Here is a 20,729-nt window from a genome sequence, read left to right on the forward strand (position 1 = left end):
AGTCAAATGTCAAATGTCCAGCATCTGCTCGGTTTTTAATATCACGCATTGATCTTTTTAATATCTTTTGTGGTTCATATTTAGCCTTGTCCCTTCCCAGAGGGCTGGATTAAAGTGCATTGTATAATAGTTTGTTTCTAATCCCTGTTTTTTCAATCCCCGTACACACTCATATGCCATGAGAGATTCATCCTTTTTTGTTTTCTTTGATAATCCTGATCCTGTTTAAGCTATAACTATTTGTCATTGTTTAGAACCCATCTTATTATGTACCACATATGCAAAAAATAACAAATCAAGGAGGAGTTAAACAAGAAATGTGCAAGAAAGGTGGGAGTCATTCCAATGACCTCAGTGTATTAATATACTTCCCCTTCTTAAATCTGGAAACTGGCTTTTGTTTCGCTTGTGCCTCTATTCGGACATTTTGACTATGTTTAAATCTGAATCAAATAAAACTCTATTAAGTAAAGCTGCAGCTCCATCAGAGACACTGCTGTCGAGAAAATATCTGTGTGATACACAACATCAACCGCTCTAACTACAGTATACAGTGGAGTTTTACCTGCATACAGTACAGAATATAAGTGGGGCCTGCGATCTGCAAATGGCTCATGGTTGATTTACCCTTTCCTTTTTCCCCCATGCTGTTTGGATACATTCATTTTAAACAAAACATAATGTGTTTCCCACCCCCCCCAACAGCTGCCAAGCATTGTGACTGCCATGAGTGTGGAGTATATTGCTGGCCCAGCGGACACCATGTAACTATGACGTCGTGAGTTTTAATTAACCTAAGTGTCTCCCTCCCTTGTGCCATAATTTGCATCACTCTTCTGTTTGCAAATAATCTTTGAACTGAGTATGTGTCTGCAGTTGTGTGTGGATATTAGCTGCATGCATGAATGTACTGTATGTGTAGGTGGGACTGTGTGTAGGCCCGTCAGTAGACGGATTGTTTTGGGCGGTGACAGCGAGACAGTGGAGACACACAGACCCACCACAGCATAATGGCAGCCAGCATCAAAGTCACAATAATTTTGTTTGTGCGTGCATGTGTGTGTGTGTTCGGGGAGCATCTTTATTTCAAAGCTTCTTTTGTTTGCCGTACATTATAATACTATGATGAATAATGTATGACAGAAATCTCTTAAGAGTTCACTTAAGCATGAGACATAAGCTCTAGCTCGACTGTGGGTTCTTACATCTTCTGTTTCCTATTATTTCATGTGCTTATAGGTGTAGCTGCATCACAAAAACACTAAATCCTGCAAATGGCCTTCCTCTTTGGTAGACATTTGTGATTTGTCCTATGAGGTGGATTTGATGGCTGCCCTCCCAGCACAGTGATTACTCGCCCAAAGTGGGGCTGAAAAAGTGGAGAGCAATTTCATTTCAGCTTTACTCAGTAACATTTACCGCACAGCGAGACAATGACTATTTTGTTCAGAGACGTTAGAGCCCCCCCACTACTCCTTACCTGCAGCAAGGCAATTTTGATCACTGACTGCTACTTAGTTGTCATCAACTCCATCACCAATGAGGCAAAAAGTCATTATTATAGACTAGAATAATAGTTGCATGCTGTTTTTAATATATGCATGGGTATTTATTTATTTTGTTCTGTAATCAGCATTGGTTTATTAGGTTCATCATCATGTGAGCGCTGCTATTTCCCATGATTTTATGGACATCCTGGCCAGTGGATCTGTCAGTTGTGGACACCTAGACTTGTTCAAATAAATAGCAATGAATTCACCAAAAGCGATGGAACTGTAGCTAGCAATATTATTTTCTCATGTTGCACAAACTAACAATACATATGAATTATTCCCTGTTCAACCACTATACGGACCCTAAAGACAGTCATACATTTGACCACATACTGCACACAGTGTAAAGTAATTTGGGAATGTTGTTGAGCTTTATGCTCCATGACATTATTTGAAAAGATAAATTGAAGAATAATAATTGTGGTCTCACATATAAAATCATTTGGGGGGGGCCCATGCTGTGTGGTGCTGGACACGTATAGGGCCCCTCTCCTGCTGTCAGTCAGCCCAGCCAGCTGCAGCCATGTTGGAAAGGCTCAGGCTCCAGCAGCAGCAGCAGCAGCAGCGGCGGTGCTAACAGCTAGCGTCAGTGGACACCGACTACCGGGAACGGCGCTGTTGAGGACAAAAACAGGGAGAGGGGATCATAACGGAGAGATACAGCCAGCCGGTTCTGCTATCAACGGGGTTCATACATAGATACAATCCGACCCTACTGGCTGGAAAAGGTGGCTGGTTCCGGAGAGTAGGTGCGGCCGGGCTCCAGGGCTAAAGCGGGTGAGTATCGATCCCTCTGGGGGGGGGCAGATTAAATGGGAATAGCCCACCGTTAGCGGAGCTAGCTTAGCATTAAAGGGGGTAACACACACACACACACACACAGACAATGGGGTTAACGCGAATGCAATACGCGGGGGTGTGTTTATGTGAGCTGCTATGGGGGTTTACGGTAAATGATCGTGGACTGGATGAGGTGAAATACTGTTCATTTTGACAGCGCGAAGTCATTTGTATTCCACACAGACAGACAGTGGTGCAGTGGCCGAAACCACCCCTCTCCGATCCTCCGGTTGGGTGCAAAGGTCCGAGCCAAGGAGGGTTTCTGTCATGCAGAGCAACACCGCCATGGCGAAAACATCTGTGTTTTGATGAATTAAGTGTTGCTCAACCTGATACTTTTGTTGGTGCAAGCAACGGGCTTTGAGACAAAGCGGTGGCAGCTCTTACTTAACCTGAGCGTCTCAAGTGTTTTGGGTCGCTTTCTGCCTTGTCAACCACGATACTGTACACTTATCGCTGTGGTAGGCCGAGTGAATGCATTGATATTTGAACCGGGGCGCCGATCATCCCTTTTCGCATGCTTGGTGGGATTTAAGTACTATTTCAGGTGCAATGTCACCATTTGCTGAACTAAACATGCTGAGCGTGGTGCCCAGCAGCCCTGTGGATGCGATTTATCAGTTTTACTTTTGGGTTTGGGAGTCAAAGCTCCGACACTTTTCTGTTTTCCATCCTTTTCCCCATCTTGCTTCCTGCCTTTATGTGACTGTTGCCCTCTTTCACATCCCCGTACACGTCCCCTTGCAGCCGGACTGGAGGGTCAGGACCCCAAACTCTTCAGATATTTTGAAAAGATTGTGGGCATAAAACAATGTTTGATATTGAACAGAAACTATCTCAGAGCATATTAAAGTCTTTTATACTTGAATACAAGCCTGACGATGGTGGTTAATAAACTGAAGATGTAATTATATTCTCTTAATGATGGAGCATCTTGCAGGTTTTCCTGTAAAGGCGGTATGACAGTGTTTAGTGAATTATCAAGAAATCTATAACTTCCTGGCATTTTCATGAAGTCACTGCCCTTCCCAGTGTAGATATCATTGAAAATCGAGTTAATGTTTGCTCGATTGCATGTCCGGCCAGTGCTGTGATTCATGGCTTTTCCTCAGTGTTGTAAACAGGTCTGCTGTCAGATATATTGAAACCTGACTGGTGCGTATCAGTCAAGTTGTGCCATCTCTCCTGTGTGATTGAAATTCAAATGTGAGATTCTTGTGTACATATGAAGAATCTGTGAGTAGAAATCATAATTTATCATACCCGAGTTATTCACACCATAGATAATAAAGGGCCTCTGTCTGTTTCTCCTTGCCTCCTCACCCATTACTTCCACCAATCTGCAGAGGCAGGGACGTGGAAAGAAACAATCGAGGATGTTGGATCAATCTTTACAGTCGTCTGTTTTCAGTCAGAAACAGATAAAGATGAGAGTACCGGATAAGATGGGAAGCGAAGGGAGAAGTGGGAAGACGATTACAAATGAGAGCTTAGGAGGAGGAGGAGGAGGAGGCAGCGGTTTGGAAATGAAACTCAGCCCCCAGGTGTGTCAGTCTGAAACAATCAGTGGGCGGGTGTTTCCCCTCTCCTATAAGTGACAGCGTACAGTACAACTAGGAAGTGGAGAGACTGAACAGGAACATAAACAGGCGTCTGTGATTTCGCAGAGGTTCGGTCCTCTGTGTGCCGACTGTCAACATGCATTTCTGGGACTTCCTTGGCTGCACCAATGGAGGTATGAACGCGTGTAGTCATGCTGGTGGCTCTGGGAATGTGTTGGGCTGTGATTGGACTGGTGTATGGCTGCTCTGTGCTAGAGGGTCTGGCAGGCTGAGGGCTGGAAAGGAATTTGTGCTGCTCACCGCCGTGCAAGCAGTTGCATGTGAAAGCCCCACAAACAGGTAGAGTGTGGAGCACGAACAAGCCTCTGATAAAGTGTCAGCCTGCTCCGTTTCCTTTGATGAACCTGGGTGGTTGCGTCTGACAGCACATTTGACGTATTCGTAAATTGGCACAAATTGTTTGTGTCTGTTGCCCTGTGCGTTTGGGGATTTTGCTCGCTAGGCTTGCCTTCATGAAAGGTGTGAAAGTAAATGTGTTCTGTCCATATGGACGAGTCATATTTAGTTTACTTGTTTACCTGCCATTCAATGTTTTTTTTATAATATGATTGGTGAACAATTTGAAATTCCCACAAAGCTAAAGATGGAGTATAACAACCACAGCTGCCACCACACGTATTACTATTGCTTCAATTATTACCGCCATTGATATTCTTATTGTGACTATTGTGACTGTCACTACCACTGCCACACTTCCTCAGCAATTTAACTACCTGCTTATTCATAGGAGTCACTTTAACTGTTAGGCAAGATGAGCTTTGAATTTATCACCCATTTAAGCTTCTGTTATGTTTTAACCATTCGTCAAAAAAATCATCCTGTGAATCTGAACCTGCATTCACAGCAGCCGAAAAGGTCTAGATTTTAAGACTTGTATGTGGCTCACATTCCGTTGTTTACCGCACAGAGAAACTGCTTGAAATCCGATCTTCTTGGCTCTTTTGGGGGCAACGACGTCTGGTCAGACCTGTACCACGAAGAGTTAAACATCAGATTTCTGTTTGTGTATAAATGCAGCAAAACAACCGCAGGCCACTGCTGTCAAATGTCTCTTTTCTTGTCCACAGGGCTATACGAAAGGAGTGCAGCTGACAGCGGCTGTTAGTGGACGAATAAAAAAACAAAACGACGAAATGTCTGACAATTGTTACTTTTGAAGGAAGTATACGACGTGTTAAAAAGCAAATAGCTCTAGCTTTAGTCACCTATGCCTATGCAGATGGTCCTCAGACATTGTGTTTGTGTCTGTCATCGTTAGTAGATAATACACACACACACACCCTCTTCATCCATAAAGGGTGTAAAACTCTGCCTTATGATCTCAGTTAAGTTGTGTTTGCTTGTGTCTTTCCTCAATCGTTACTTTATTGTGCTGTGTTGAATTCCAAGACGGCTCTACCTCCAACACCCATCCTGTGCCCCGGGCCATGTTTTCTGCTATTGCATAAATAGCTATAGCTAAGATACCTGATGGGTTGGGTCATATTATTGCCAGGCTAGGTCTTGGACGTATTTATACCTGTTCAGTCCATGCTTGTTGGAGCTATAATTGTCATTTTTTCAGGACAGCACAGCAGCAGTGTGTCTGTTAAGACCGGTGAAAGTATGACTGGCGGCATGTTTTCCTGTTGTGTCATCATCAGCCTTCTCCTATTTGCATCTATAGCTCGCTGTGTTGTTTGACTGAAATGCCATGCGGTCAGCAGCACTCACCGTCAGATGCTGTGATTGTTTTAATAATTTGCATTACACCTCATCAAACTTCACATTTGCTGTTTGGGTTTAGATGTAGTTCTGATGTCTGGCTGTATCTTCAAAGCAATGAGCTAGGTTACACATATGTAGCATGGGAGTGAATGTCAGGCTGTCTAGTTGTTGATATTCAACACATTGGGCTTCATGGTTATGGGAAGTCAAACTGAGCATTTCAGAAATCTGACTTAGCAATTGGATCATGAATCAAATTAAGAGCGGTTTACAATTATAGGCAATAATTGTCCAAATCTACTCTCCTTTTTTCTCCACAATGTTTTCAGAGGGTCAGTAAGTCATAAACGCATTTCTTTACTTTGCATTTTTACTATGATTAACGTTCTCTGCAGAAATGCATCTCAAATGTGTGGTTAGAGCAGCAGCAGCAGCCAGAGGAGTAAAAAGCTGTCCAATATATTTCTACATACGGAAACACGAGCAGCACTTACGAGGTTGTTTAAGTATGTTGGTGTAAAATCGAGTGTTATGAAAGAACAGACGTATTAATCCATGACTGGACCGCTCTGGCTGTAAAATGTTAGCTTAGATCACGGTTGTTGGAATCTTTCCTCTTTTCATATCACAAATTATTTTTTTAATTGGCAGCAGACCGACTTCTTATGAGTAATTTATATCATTTAAAAACATACAGCAAAAACAGTGGATGTCTGATACCAAAATCCTTAAAAAAAAATCTGTTACTGAAAGGATTTAGAGACTCTGACTGGCGCTTCTGTGGGACCCCAGGGACACAGTATAGTTTGAATCAATGTATTTGTGAATGTCTGAACGTTAACTTTGGTGCAGTGCACCGCACACCGAGGAAGAGCTATAACACAACGTGTAAAAAGGCTTGTTTGTGTAAAGAAATTGTATAAAATGAAAACTATAAATCAGTGAATTTACGTGAAACTAGGGAGGCATGAAGGAGGATCTGAGAGTGCATGCTGGAGTCCTGCCCTGTAAAAGTCTTTATAGAGCTAAAAACATTGACTCTTCAAATGACATCACTCACGAACAAAACATCGTGTCGTTTGGTCGCATCATTAATTTGAGGCACTTCATTAACAGAAACGCATCATCATTTACTTGAACAAACTAATCCTGGAATGACTTGAAATAGGAAAAATAGAAGGTTTAGGATCCAATAGCTTGACCCAAGGTGGTAAATATCTGGATTTGTTACGTTTAGTATCTGAATATCTGTTGGACTTTCTCTTTTTTTTTTCATTTGCACAGAACAATGGAAAACTTTTAGGTAGTAATTTAGATAAATAGCAATTTATTTGGTTTAATTAATCTAATGTTATGTTGCATAAAAATATTGTAATTGCATTATGTCTTTGATCTAACAGAAAAACCTAAATGAAAAGAAGAATGTGTGGTTCAGTGTCTTGAACAGATGTGAGGGCTCTTCCTCGCTCTGTAGGGGATCTGTATACTGTGTATTGCTGAACTCTTGATCTGTGAACTCTCTGATATATTGAAATTTAGCATGCGGCTTCATCTCATTGTGTGTAAGTAAGCGAATGAACCTCCAGGATTGGCCTCTCCTGTAACTGGCCAGTGGAGGTCATTAACGCAGGTGTTTCAACAGACAGAAACACGTTTCGGTGACATCGGCTCCTTCTGCCAAGCATACAAAAATACAGATGTGAAAAGGGGCGGCCTGGTGTGAATCAGACCATTCTCTCTGTCTCGCTTCCTTCCGCTTTGTTTGTTTGATGAGGATGGAGTTGAGCAATGCCGTTAGCGTGGTGTCAGCTGTAGCGTAGCCTCTGTAGTTTACAGCCGGAGGCAATAGTTTTCTACTCTTGAGTCGGGAGAGAGAAAGGAAAAAGGCAGAGAACGTGAGGGAGGAAATGTGAAAGAGTAGGAGGGAGAAGCTCCGTGGAGGGTTTATGCAAGTGCAAAATGTTTTAAGCGGTTCTAGTGACAGATGTCTCGGTGCGGTTCTGATAACAGGTTCTAGTTTTGGGTCTTTATTTGTGGATGTGAAAGATTAAAGTTGGGTTGAAAGCGAGGTGCTCTCTGGTGACATTGAGAACATATCTCTGCGTGGAGGTTTCTTTGAAAGCAGAAAATCCTCTTTTGTGTGGTGACGTGCATGTTGTCGTACCTTTTGTTAGGTATTTAAACATTTGAATACACGCTGGCACAGGCGGCTGTTTCCGGCAATTTCCAGGGGGTAGATTCATAAGTATATTTTTAACAGCATTTCAATACATGCTTAGACCTTTTCTACTGAATGCGCTGCCTCTCCTGGCTCAAACACGCGTCAGTGCCTTAATGTTACATTCATCACTGGTGTGTTTTACACTCCGAGTGCGAGAGAGGGAGAATATTGCCAAGATTTCCGTTGCATTGCTTTTGTTAATAGCTTCGTACTTGTAGCCAACGTTTTGGACACAACTCTGCCAGGAACAAATTGGATTATGTGATTAAAGGAAATGATGTGAGGTGTCAGAACACGCACCGAGCAGCAGTGAATCAAAGTTAAAAAAAACAAAATGTTATGTAGTTCATTATTGTACAAATATCCGAAACTGTTTCCCAATGCTTTACTACATTCCTTTCCTTACCTGATTGTGATTTGAGTGTGTTTGCACGAAAAATATCAGTGTTGATACTAAATTTACTGACTGATTATATTGACTCACAATGCATTCCATGAAGGAAAATAAGGTGCCAGTGTGCAGCATGTCAGAGGATCTATTGGCAGAATTTAAATGTGTTTTCATTTGTGTATAATCACCTGGAACTAAGATTCGTTGTTTTTTGGTTAACTTAGAAATAGCCCTTCATATCTACAAAGGGAGCGGGGTCTTCTTCACAGAGTCCCACATCCTAGACACCATGTTTCTACAGCTGTCGGGCAAACCAAACAGTCAGATTACTCCGACTACAAAAAAAGTCTACAATACCTTTTAAGGCCACCGCAGTTCTCTGTCACGCTTGTGAAACCGCGGTACTGCCGGTAAAATCCATGGAGTGCAAAACCGTGGTACCGCCAGCTGCCGTCTCACTTCCGTTGCTCTTTAAGTATTGTTATTTTAGGAAGGATGGCCTCTGAATGAGGCAAATGGAGTTACTACGGTTTTGCACTCAGTGGCAAACATTACCGCAGCCTTGGAAAGGGAGGAGGAAGCGGAAGAGCGTTCAGTGTGGTTGCAATCTGCAACCATGCTGCAAGATGCAATTAATACACACTGGCCCTTTAAGAAGATACTCACAGTGTCCTATTCCATTACATTCTCATTGTATACAGTATGTGCTTTATACTAATTCTGTAGTATGCTGTGTATTACTGTAGTATACCGTTTTTTTTAGGTAGTTAAAAAAAGCAACCTTTCTAACTCTAACTGAAACAAATGATGATGTTTTTCCTGTACAAAATATAAAAAAGTACATCATTTATTTCATACAAAGAAGACATTTATATGGAAGAGATTTAATCTTACTGTAGATAATATGAGACATAGCTTTGGCATACTAATTAGCACCGCAGTGCCTGTTGCGTGGTAACAGATCAGCGTTGCGTCAGAGCGTTTGGACTTTTCATCATATTGCTCATTTTGTTGTCATTTTTACGTGAGATTGTAAAGAGTGAGAAGACGGGATAGAGGAGTGGGGAGTAGAAGGCGACATGAAGGTGGTTATGAGGCCGATTTGAGGGTTGGATGAGGCCAGTGGGTGACAGAGCGGATAACATATTCCTCGCTCCGACTGTCCGTAATGTAGCTCGCATTAAATCCTCCTGAGTCAGTCGAGCTGCTGCACAGTCACTGATTGGTCAGTGCTGACATGTAAACCAGTGGATGTGCTTAGTGGGATTAGAAATTGACCCCCGTCAGTCAAATATACGAAGCATGGACAGTTGGAGTTTCCAAGTGATGAAAGTCCTCTTTGATGTGTTAAATGAATCATCAAAATGATCCTCGATTCATTTTCCTCCTGTGAATGTATGAAGAGAAGCTCATTAGATTGGAGAATCCAGTTTATATGAAGAGCAGTAGCTTGTTACCGTACAGACGGGGAGGCAGAGTTTACCTGTGCATGCATGCAAGACACATCTGTGCCTGCCGAGTGTTTGATTCTTGATATGTTGGATGGACAATTAATTGCAAAACTGTCGGGAAGAAACACCACAATCTTACACTTTTTACCTCAGAAAAGTCTTACAGTAACTCCTACAGTACAGTCACACTTCTAATCATGATGTAGTTCAGTGGCTCTCATTGGTGCCACGACATAATCCATTACACACAGGTACTTGTGAATAATTCACTGTAACACTGTTATATATATATATATATATATATACACACGTGAGTAAAATATTGTTTTTTTTCTCTTTTCCCCCCTCGCCCTTTTTTTGTTCTAGATATTTCCAGAATAACATACTACGCTGGTGAGTATTTATTTATTTTTGTTCAAATACAGGTATTGTTGAACTTCCTGTCAACTGATGGTAGAAATGTAATGTTTTTACTGATATAAACAGAAATAAATCCTTTTAATTTGATGAGATCACGTTCTTTGGTCCTGGTCTTGAAGAGAACCGGTAGAGCTAAATCATTTCATATAGATCAGAGGTTTTATGGCCCGTAGCACCAGTCTCTCTCTCTCCATGGCTGTTGCTAGGTAACAGTTGATCTTGGATGCTGTATATTCGGAGCTGAGAACTCGTTCGTTCCTGAAAAGGACAGAAAAGCATCATTTACATTTCTTGACCTTAACTTTGGCAAGACTCCCGTGTGGAGACGTGTTGCCAAAGTTGAGGTTTAAGTTTGAGGTTAACTGAAACTTATAATGAGACGATCTTTGCTAGACGGCAGCGCAGCACACAGTGTACACACCGGGTACACTGAACATCTGGAGCCCAAAACAGACCTGAGAATACTGAGAGCACTGCTGATAAGGATCACAACTTCATCCTCCATAACTCTATGAAGACTACGATTTACATCGTGCTATAACTTTAAGTGATGATAAGACTCGAATCACAGAGACAGATCTGAAGTTATGGTTCACAAGTTGGCCGAGGCGTTTAAGAACCACATGTGGTTTCAATCTAGTACCGTATTTTCCGCACTATAAAGCGCACCGGATTATAAGGCGCACCTTCAATGAATGGCCTATGTTAGAACTGTTTTTATATATAGGGCGCACCGGATTATAAGGCGCATAGAATAGAATAGCGTCGTAAGCGTGTCTCTTGAAAGGTGCCATTTTGGGGTCTTTATACACACAAGTGGTGTTGGACTAGGAGTAAGCACAGTACCGGTGTTTACCGCGGTGCGGCTTTGTAGTTTACCAGTCGTACTGAAACATTTTGACAGAGCGCCGTGTACAACCAGTATGGATCAACCAATTAACCAATTGATCCATATATAAGGCGCTCCGGATTACAAGGCGCACTGTCGTTTTTTGAGAAATGTTGTCTTTCATTTGGAGGACGTATTATTAAATATTTTAATATATACCTACATGCTCTCCATCAGTTTGTGACACAAAAGGATCACAATGGGAGTGTGGTCAGTGTCTTTGCATTTGGAAGCTCAGCTTGAAACGTTCATCTTGTGCTCTGGCACGTCAGAGGAATCGAACGTCAGATTGCTTTATTGCCATTGAAGAGCTGGCATGCTGCAGGAGCAGATGAGATATGTTTGGAGAGGAACAGAGCGTGAGGACAGAGGGCAGTAAAGATCTGCTGAGGGCAGTAGAGACAGACAGAGAGACAGACCGACTGAGGGGACGGATAATGAAAACAAAGGAGAAAAGGAAACAAGTGTTGTTAGGGGTCAAACAGTGGAATGTATGTTTTCAGTGGCTAAACTTTAATCCTGGTAAAACCGTGTCTTTGTGTTCATATGTGCCTGTTCATAAGTTGAACTGTTGTTTATGGTTCTATTAGCACAGTTATAAGTACTGTCAAATCAGGCAGTTTGCATACTTTCCACTGCATCAAGTCTCAATTACAGTATTATATCCTCCTGTCTCTTTCCTTCTCTGCCCTACACACACATGCACACACACACACACACACACACACACACGTTTTTGCAGCAGCCTGTACCGAAAACGCTCCCACATGCACACGCTCACTTTTCATATTTTGCGCACACACTCCTTTTACTTAGCTGACACTCACACACACTCTTTCCCACGTACACACACACACACACACACACCCACGTGCACCATTGCCTGCCTGCTTAGTCACATGCACACACACTCTTATACGCACAGCCTCTATTTTGCCTCCACACATAACTCTCTCACGGGATAGCCTCTTTGGTGCACTCATTTGGTCTGCTCAAGGATTGTTCTGGATGTACAGTGTGTGTGTGTGTTTGGCTGCGGCAGTGTGTGTGTGTGTGTGTGTGTGTGTGTGTGAATTTGGGATGATGTTGTGATCCAGTTGCCCTTCCGCTGCTCCAGAAGAAAGCCTGCCGAAGCCAGACTGAGCGACACACAGCCGACTGGCTTCAAAACGGATTTACTGCATCGAATTCTTTTTTTTCTCCAACCCACTCACGCAACATTGATTTCTCTCCATAGTCCTTCTCCCATCCTGCCTATCTTTGCATCCAGGCTTCTTTAGTTCCTGACTTTTATTTCTTTGCACCACCTTTCACTTCAGGTCGCTGTCACTTTATGTTTCTCTCTGTGACATCAGACACCTGCTTCGCCCTGGTTAACTCATGCGGGCTCGGAGCATTGTGGGGAAAGCTTTGGAGGCTCAGCTTCTCTCCGGGGTTTCTCCACTTTCTCTTTTCATCCCACTCTCTATATTTTTAATTCTTTCTCTCTCTTTTTGATCATCCTGTTGTCCTTCAACTCTTCTTTTAGTCTCTTCTTTCTTCTTCTACCTTCATCCTTCGTCCTCTTGCTTTCCTTTTCCCCTCCTGCGTCGGTCACTCTACCTTCCTCTCCCTCGCTATGCTCCATTTTTCGACGCCCCTCTTTGCCCTACATTTTTGTCTCTTTCTTCGCTGATGCCTGTTTCTCTTTTCGTCTTTCTCTCATCCGTCTTCCCGTCTCCTTTTGACAATATTGTGGATTCTCAGAACAAAACTATGTTTCTTGGGGAAGGATACTTTGATGTAATTATACAGTTTTACTTTGCCAGCAAGCGATGTTGGTGTTCTTTTGTAACCTGGATCAGCATGTGACTCAAGATTTATGGCTGCAGGAAGCCGTCTTCTTTGAATTTCACATCAAGGATTGATTAATTGGATCAGCAGCTCCAAACCGAAGAGCAGAATTTGATATTTTGTGAGGATTTATTGGACAGCAGGATGGCCTAATTGGTAGAAAAATAATCCCCCAGCCACAGAAGCCAGGCTTGAATGTCTGTTTTGGGAAGCTTCCACCCTGCTGAAGTGTCCTCGAGCAACTTACTGAACCCTCTCCACCCACACGGGCTCTCGCCTGCCTTACAGGGATCATTGCATATCGCATTGCACAATGGTCACAGACTTTTTTTTTTGGGGGTTAAAGGTCATGACATGAATTGGACGGATTGCTTACTAAGACCTGGACCCCGAGCCGCTTCCTCAAGTCCTGAAGTAATGCGTGTTTCAGCAAGCTTTAAGAGAGAGTGACTGGCATTCTTGTGATCAGTAGCGTGGATTACTGTTCCAGATACTGAACTTCCAGTTTTCATCATCTCTCGGTTGTTTTAGCGTTTGTTTCTTTTGTTGCAGAAGAAGGTCTGACCTCCAGATCGGGTGCTGAGTCAGACCTTTGTGTGTTGTAGTGGCTGTTGGAGCATTAATGTAACGGACTGGTATATTCACCTCCTGTGGGGATACTTGCTGTGTCATCAGATTTTTACAGCACAGAGGACATTTGACATCCTCTGTTTCCTCTCGCGGGGCTCTTTTCTTTTCTGGAGTTACTTACAGCCCTGGGACACTGGCTTTGATTGATGTTCTTCTTCTTCTATTGAGTCTTGTGAGGTGGCTAAAAGTTGAGCAGTGGGTATTATCACCCCTATAACAAATGACGGCCCAGTTACCAGCACAGCAGCTCTCAATTTCTAACATTTTTGTGGACATTTTAGGATAGCCCTCTTAGAGTTTCCTTGGCTTATTCAAGTTTATATACCAGTTTTTTTTATAGTTGTGTAAAGCCAGGTTAGGATCCGGTCCTGGTCCTATAGGCTCTATGCTGTTTTCGGGGCCCAGCAGGTTTGTCTGGGCCCTGTGGCCAGACCTTGTACCGGCCCCCCTACAAAACAAATGGAGAACAGCGGCTGCATCCCTCTCTGCTGGAGCAAGGGGGCCTGCATCTACGCACAGCACCCCCTACCAAGTAGGTCCTAATGAGTGTAGTAATCAACACACCATGTTGTACTGACAAATAAACCCTGTAGTTTGATATGTTCTTGAGAATTTGACTAAATCCTTCTGATTCACAACTACATAGTATTGGATCCATACAATTGTTCATCAAATGTAGTATAATGTAGTATATTCCTTTAGATGGTGCACCTTGGTATCATTATTTACAATGAAATAGAAAAGTACTCGTCGTGAACTACAATGCTTGTTTTCCTTTTCTCACTCTGCGTTTGAAGCATCTTCTCATTCTGTTAAACATCCAGTTTTTCTTCAGCCTGGTCGGTTTTCACTTAGCTGAGCTTTGTTTTCTGCTTCATGAAGTCTGAATGAGACCGATTTGTGTATTTCATCACCCTGGGATTTTCATTTACGACAGATGAGCTCCAGTTGGGGTCAAAACTAAGAACTCATAACCAGCTTTGACTTAATGAACTCCTTGGTACCGCTGGATAATGAAACAAAGGCACAGTGAAGTGCTGCATGACCAGCTGTCAGTAAGCGATGCTAAATGACAGTTCAACCAAAACTGTCCAATGAATGAGTTACGTGTTAGTCTTTAAAGCTTCATTTGAACAGCAACTGAACTGAGTTGTTACAATTAATCTGTTTTTGCTTCCTCCTGTTTGAAAAACCAAGTGAACTACGGTTTCTTATCAGTTATTTTGCCCGGCGTACAGTTGTACCGAGCTGTAATTAGGTCCGTGAATATGAGTGTGTGGGGAGATGGTGGTTATGAGTTACCCCGGTAAAAATACACACACACACACACACACTCTCTTAGTGCTGGTCCTTTGTTTTTTGTCGGGTCACCATGTAAAAGCATTGTATTTATATGGAAGTGACATTTAGACCCATAGATAGATATCTATGTTCAGATCAGAGTTTATAATATATTCATGCATATAGATGTACAACCAATGTTTAGACTTTTTCCGTCTTTGTCCCCTTGTATAGATAATGGGCATCCTTGGCAGAGGAGAGAGTGTAGTGGTGTAGGGGAAGGGGGAGGGCAGAGGAAATAGTTTGAGCATGAGAGAAAGATGAGAGGGAGGAAGGAAGAGAGGTGGTTCAATAGGACAGAGGATCAAATGGAGATGTGAAGGCAGGAACTAAAAAATCTGTGAGCATGGGAGATTAAGAGAGTGGGAAGAAGCAAAGAGTTGCAGATGAAGGATGGAGAAAGAAGGATACAGGGAGTTTGGCATGTGCGGCGGGCAAAAGAAAGGAAACGATGAAGGCTTTGGAAAGAATAAAGACGTAAAGACGGGGATAAATATGAAGAACGAGGGAGAGAGAGGGATGGTGAAAAAAAAAAAAAAGACAGAGAGGCCTCGGCTCCCCCAGGATTGTGCTAACCCCAGTAACCCAGATAGCACTTAGACGAGGAGATAAACCGTCCTTCAGCTGCTGCTGCTACGGGACAGGTCAACCTTCTGTGGTTTTACAGGCTGACTGTCAGTCACTGGAGCCCCACTGAGAGAGGGGGTGGTGGGCCTGGCAGCCGCCTGCCCCCCCCCCCTGGCTGCCTGCATGGCCTAGTTGATTTGATTCCTCTTCTTTTCTCTATCTGAATGTGTGAGGGCATGCATGTGGGGATTTAGTATAGTTCTGTTGAGTATAAATTGGTGCAGTGAGACATAGCTTCATTCATCCTGTGCTACCTTTTTTAAAGCATTAATTTATGTATTATGAGGTCTGTATTTTGTAGTTCCCCAAAACTGATGTTTACAAGCTAAAGAATCCGGTAACTAAAGGACAGCCTTCTATAATATACAGACTTTTATGGTCTACAGTATGTATGTTAATTGATTATTTTGATGGCATAATGCTCTGCTGTGTAGCAGCCAACTTGCTGGATAATATAAGAGTTTGAAAAGCATCTGATGGAAACATTTGTTCTGCACCACAAACTGATGCTGAGGCTTTATGTCCACCATGACATCTGCAATCTCAAATATGTGGTGGACAAACAGACGATAACTTTTTCCAGTTCTTTGTCAGAGGCAATTAAGCAAAACATCAAACTGAATATATACTCGCAGGTATTTTCTTCAGCCTGACCTCTAGTACTTTACATGTATTCAGTCACATACTGGTTTGTAGCTTCAGTATTAAAGGGCCACCATCTATTAACAAAAACCTCTTTTGATTTGTTTGTTACAACAATGTAGTGCTTGATATCTAATCTGATTACTGACTGACCGAGTGAGCAGCAGCAGATGGCTGACTGTGGTTTGTGACTGTATCGCTCCTCTGGTGGCTAACGGAGTAGAAGTTATGCCAACTGAAGGTTTGTTGTATATCTATCACAGCTTGTGTACATTATGGACATGGTTCTGATAGCATACATTGATATTGTTCCACCATCTACCTTCAATAGTAAGCAAACACAAGTGTACTGAATTTTAAAGAATATTTTTTTGTGTCAACATCATTTTTAGTAGATGTGGTTTAAGTTTTCAGTTGCACTATGTACAAAAAAAACACACAACCTGGCGTCTGCTCTCACACAATACACTGAAATGACAGTAAAGCAATAACTTGATGATATATCAACAACAGAACATGGTTAGTTCAAACCTCCTTCCCTTTCAAATACAGTCTGTCTTCACTAAGCTTCTTCAAAAACTACAATGTGATGTGAGGTGTAGTTCACAAAGCTTTGTAATTTGAAGCATTCCCAAGAACTACACAGAGCTAATCTGTCTCTGCCTGCTCAGGAAGCTTAAAATCTCTGCAGCCGTAGAAGTAACGGAGGACTATGAATTATCTCCACTGCACAACCCCACTAGACGTATCTTTTTATCTTTTTATCAGGTAAACTGGGTCTGTAGTTATTACCAAGTCTGTTAGTATTGTTACAATGAAATTATACAGTGGTGTATTTGGATAATAGCAGCAGTGCACTCTTTAGGGATTGTAACAAACCACCTAATAATCCAGTAGTATCGTAGCCACAGTGATATCGTTTTAATTGGATGATGATAGTAATACTGTAAGAGGGACATTTGTTCTTTAATCTGTTGTATTAACGTCTTGAGGGTCTGTTGAGCACGGAGCCATGCTTGTGGCCCTTATACACTTATTACCGACAGGGTGAGCTCACTTTTAATAAACGTACACACAAATGCACACAGTGGACTTCTTCATCTGTCAACTTTCACTCTTGTCCTTGCTCTTTTCAGAATACACTTTGACATTTTAGCTAATAACCAACAATTGTCACGCTGCTGTTTGTTAAACTGCAGAGACTTAGAAAGAAAAACTAAGTAAAGTAACATAAGCTAGTACCGTATAATGCAGTATAACCTAGGCAGCGTCTTCACTTCTTTTATTCTATCGTAAGGACTTCTTGTCCTCAGTCACTGGAACGTGTGGTAATGGCATTGAAAACATAGCTTTCTATCAAAGAGTAAATACTTGGATGGATCAAACTTTTTCTTGGGAAGTGAATATTTCCAATTTGTTTTTTTACAGGTGCTTTAAAAAAGACACTTTCAGGCTCTTTATATACAAAAGAAAAAACACGTCAATGTTTCAATCCAGCAAGGATCTTGCTTAAGATCTAAAAACCAATTCAGACGTGTTCATGAACAGTTTATCACTTGAAAATGAAGTAGAATTGCGAAAAACGGATGATTGAGTCTTAAGACACCTAAACAACAACATAAGGTTAATAATACCAGAAAAGTTTAATAATATGAAGAAAATGAGGGAAAGGTTTTTCATGTAAGTAAAGACTCCAAAAAAGGGAAATGAGTGCAAAGCCTCTCCCATAGACACAGGATGTAATCATGTGTACTGGTGCACGTACACACTCACACTATTGATACAGAGAGTGCTGAGTCAAATTCTTAGATGCATAATGTCCTCCTTTACACTTCTGATGCAGTCATTGTGCGCGCACACACACACACAGACACACACACACACACACACACACACACACACACACACACACACACACACACACGGGCATGTATTTCAGCATGTGTCTTTGAAGAGGGAACTGTAGGTCAAGCTGTCAAAGTGCTGAACCAACTTTCCCCGGATCAGTCGGCATATTTCTGTCTCTGTGTCTTTCTCAACATGAAGTGATCTGACCGTGACCTGAACACAACACGGAAAAAGTGCTGAATGTAGTGATGTGACGTTAACAGTAGTGATTTTTGTGTCTCGCTACAGGCTGTTAAGAACAGCGGTGAAACAACCAGGGTCGACAGTAACAGAAAACAGTCAGTTGGATTTATTGTCTCCATATTCAGTGGATTCAATAAGTCATCGCATGTAAATCTTTCAACCCTGAACAACACGGTAGACGATGAAGCAGATCACAATTTTAGTTGTAGATTACGTTCCCAATACTGGGAAGTGAGCCACGAAATTAGTCAGCCAGTCAGATTCGGTTTACTTCTCTTTTGCCACCGTAAGATAGCCACAGATAGAGTTCACAGCCAGCTGGAACCAGCCGCTGTCGTGATGATGACTCGACAAAGCCTGCAGGGATATCCAGGAAGTGACAGGATGACACAGGAAGCAGCAGAGTTTGTGTCACGCACAAGGACGTGTGAAGATGAACCTATAGTAGAAACAACCTTTAAAGAGGGTGAATACCATACAGTCTATGGTAAATACGCGAAAGAGAGAGTCTGAGACAAATAATATTCCTGCTGTAGTCTCATACTGGTAAAGAATACATGTGAAGCAGGCTATTGTTTAGTTACAATTTAATAACAAGTTAAATTTTTTACTCCTTTTCCTAATTAGACATCTTGTGATTCTGTGTGTTTATCTGTAAACTCATCATGAAAACATGTCAGTGAGACTTCATCCTGCTGTTAGGCTGCAGCCCGACTACAGCCATTCAACCAGTACGTCCAGAACAATTTACTAATCCTCCCAGAGCGGACCGTAGCGTGCCGAGACACAATTTGGAAACCACCAGATTGTAAACTGCAGCCTAGCAGCCATGCAACTGGTTGAGAACAGTAGAACTCTGCCTCACAGAGACGTATGGCGCGGGCATGTTGGCCAGTTCCACTCCACGCTGCAGGTAGGACTGAAGGACCAGTCGACTGACTGGTGTTGCAGTGGCTTACTGTTAAGCTTAATTAAAGCTTGACGAGATTCAAAGTGTGGTTGATTTAGCAGTAGTCTGTCCAGTTTGACCACAGTGTTGCCCACTGGGAATCTATTTATATAAGCTGATTTATGTTGAGCTTTGAGCCCATTAGGTCCTTCTAAAAATACACGGTGTCAGTGATTTGCCGGTTTATATTGACTAGTAGCCTTACTGAAGCTCTCTTGGTTTCTGCAGTTATTTTTTTGTCTCAACGTTGCCGTGTTATCGCCGTGTGAGAGTGGATTTGCATGAGTTCTCTTTTATGTCTTTATGATTATTAATGTAGCCTGTTTTGTGTCACGACATATGTACAGAGTGCCGTATGAACGGCAGACTGGTGGTGACTGAAGGGTTGTTTGAGTGGGTGTTTTACCGTGTCAGCTATTCTTGTAGTGGTGTGCTTCAAAGGGTTGATAAAGTAATTCTCTTTACATACCCTAATCACCTTCCTTTTTTTTTTTTTCAACCCGTTGATTTATATTCTTCTCGACTGTGTGATGCTCCTTTCACATCATTGAACGTATTTCCAAAGAAGATAAAAGATATGTTGAAAAATACGATTTTGACCCTCTGTCCTTCTCTCTTTTCCAGAATATGACGGCCAGTTAGCCCCCGCAGGAGGATCTGAATCAGGCATGGCGTCGTCTTCCTACTTGGAACCCAACCTCAATCACTCCGCGGCGGGTGGTTGCGGGGTTAAATCCCGGTCTGGGATTCCTGGTGGTACCGGTGTTGGTACCAGTGGCTCTGCTGGAGGCCTTGAGCGGCCCTCGGGCTCCATGGACCGGGTTCTGAAGATCTTCCATTATTTTGAGACGAACAGCGAGCCATGCACCTGGGCTAGTAACATCAGGCATGGAGATGCTACAGACGTCAGGGTGAGACACACAAACAATTCTTACCTCTCTAGCCCTTCTTAGTCAGCATTTACCTGATTTCCCTGAAATCACTTTTTAATTTTTTGTTCATACTTCCTCTCATTTCAACAGGGTGTTATCCAGAAGATAGCAGAGATCCACAAATTGCGCTGTGTGTCCTCTCTGGGCCTCCGTCTGACCCATCTGCACTCTGATGCACTCCATTGGTTACACCCCGATTTGGGCGTGTGTCACGTCAGAGAGAAATATGAGAAACAGCACCCCCAAGAGGAGTGGAGGTAAGGTTACAACAAGACTCTGCCTGCTTCCTCTCCCCATGTCTTTCCATGTTGACTTTCTCCGTAAGGGTTACTAGATCTAGCTGCGGATTCTAGTTAATCGAGTGGGCAACCTTATCCTTAATGCTGTGCTGAAATCAAACATCAGGCCAAGTAACATTATATTACTTTATTCTCTCAAGAGGAGGACAAGAGAAGGATTATACCATCAACATGGCAACTTTACAAATGCCCTATTAGGCTGTGCAGGAGCAAAACAAGTATTTTAATAAACCTAATAAACAAGCTACAGCTATATAACATATGGTCCCAATGAAACCATTTTATACTCCC

The 20,729-nt window shown here is 42.4% G+C and overlaps 1 protein-coding gene across 1 annotated transcript in view; it reads left to right on the top strand.

Annotated features, from left to right (window-relative positions):
• Positions 1–2,198: 2,198 nt before the first annotated feature.
• Positions 2,199–20,729, top strand: part of LOC142969405 (focal adhesion kinase 1-like) — a 55,180-nt gene continuing 36,649 nt past the window's right edge. Inside the window, exons 1-4 of the mRNA XM_076109281.1 lie at positions 2,199–2,330; positions 10,152–10,178; positions 19,832–20,118; positions 20,230–20,396. Of these exons, the coding sequence (XP_075965396.1) occupies positions 19,876–20,118; positions 20,230–20,396 (410 nt within the window). The 5' untranslated portion in view covers positions 2,199–2,330; positions 10,152–10,178; positions 19,832–19,875. The remainder of the gene's footprint in view (positions 2,331–10,151; positions 10,179–19,831; positions 20,119–20,229; positions 20,397–20,729) is intronic.

The sequence above is a fragment of the Anarhichas minor genome, unplaced genomic scaffold (genome assembly GCF_050575085.1).
Source record: "Anarhichas minor isolate MPS153535 unplaced genomic scaffold, ASM5057508v1 ptg000041l, whole genome shotgun sequence".
Classification (NCBI taxonomy): domain Eukaryota; kingdom Metazoa; phylum Chordata; class Actinopteri; order Perciformes; family Anarhichadidae; genus Anarhichas; species Anarhichas minor.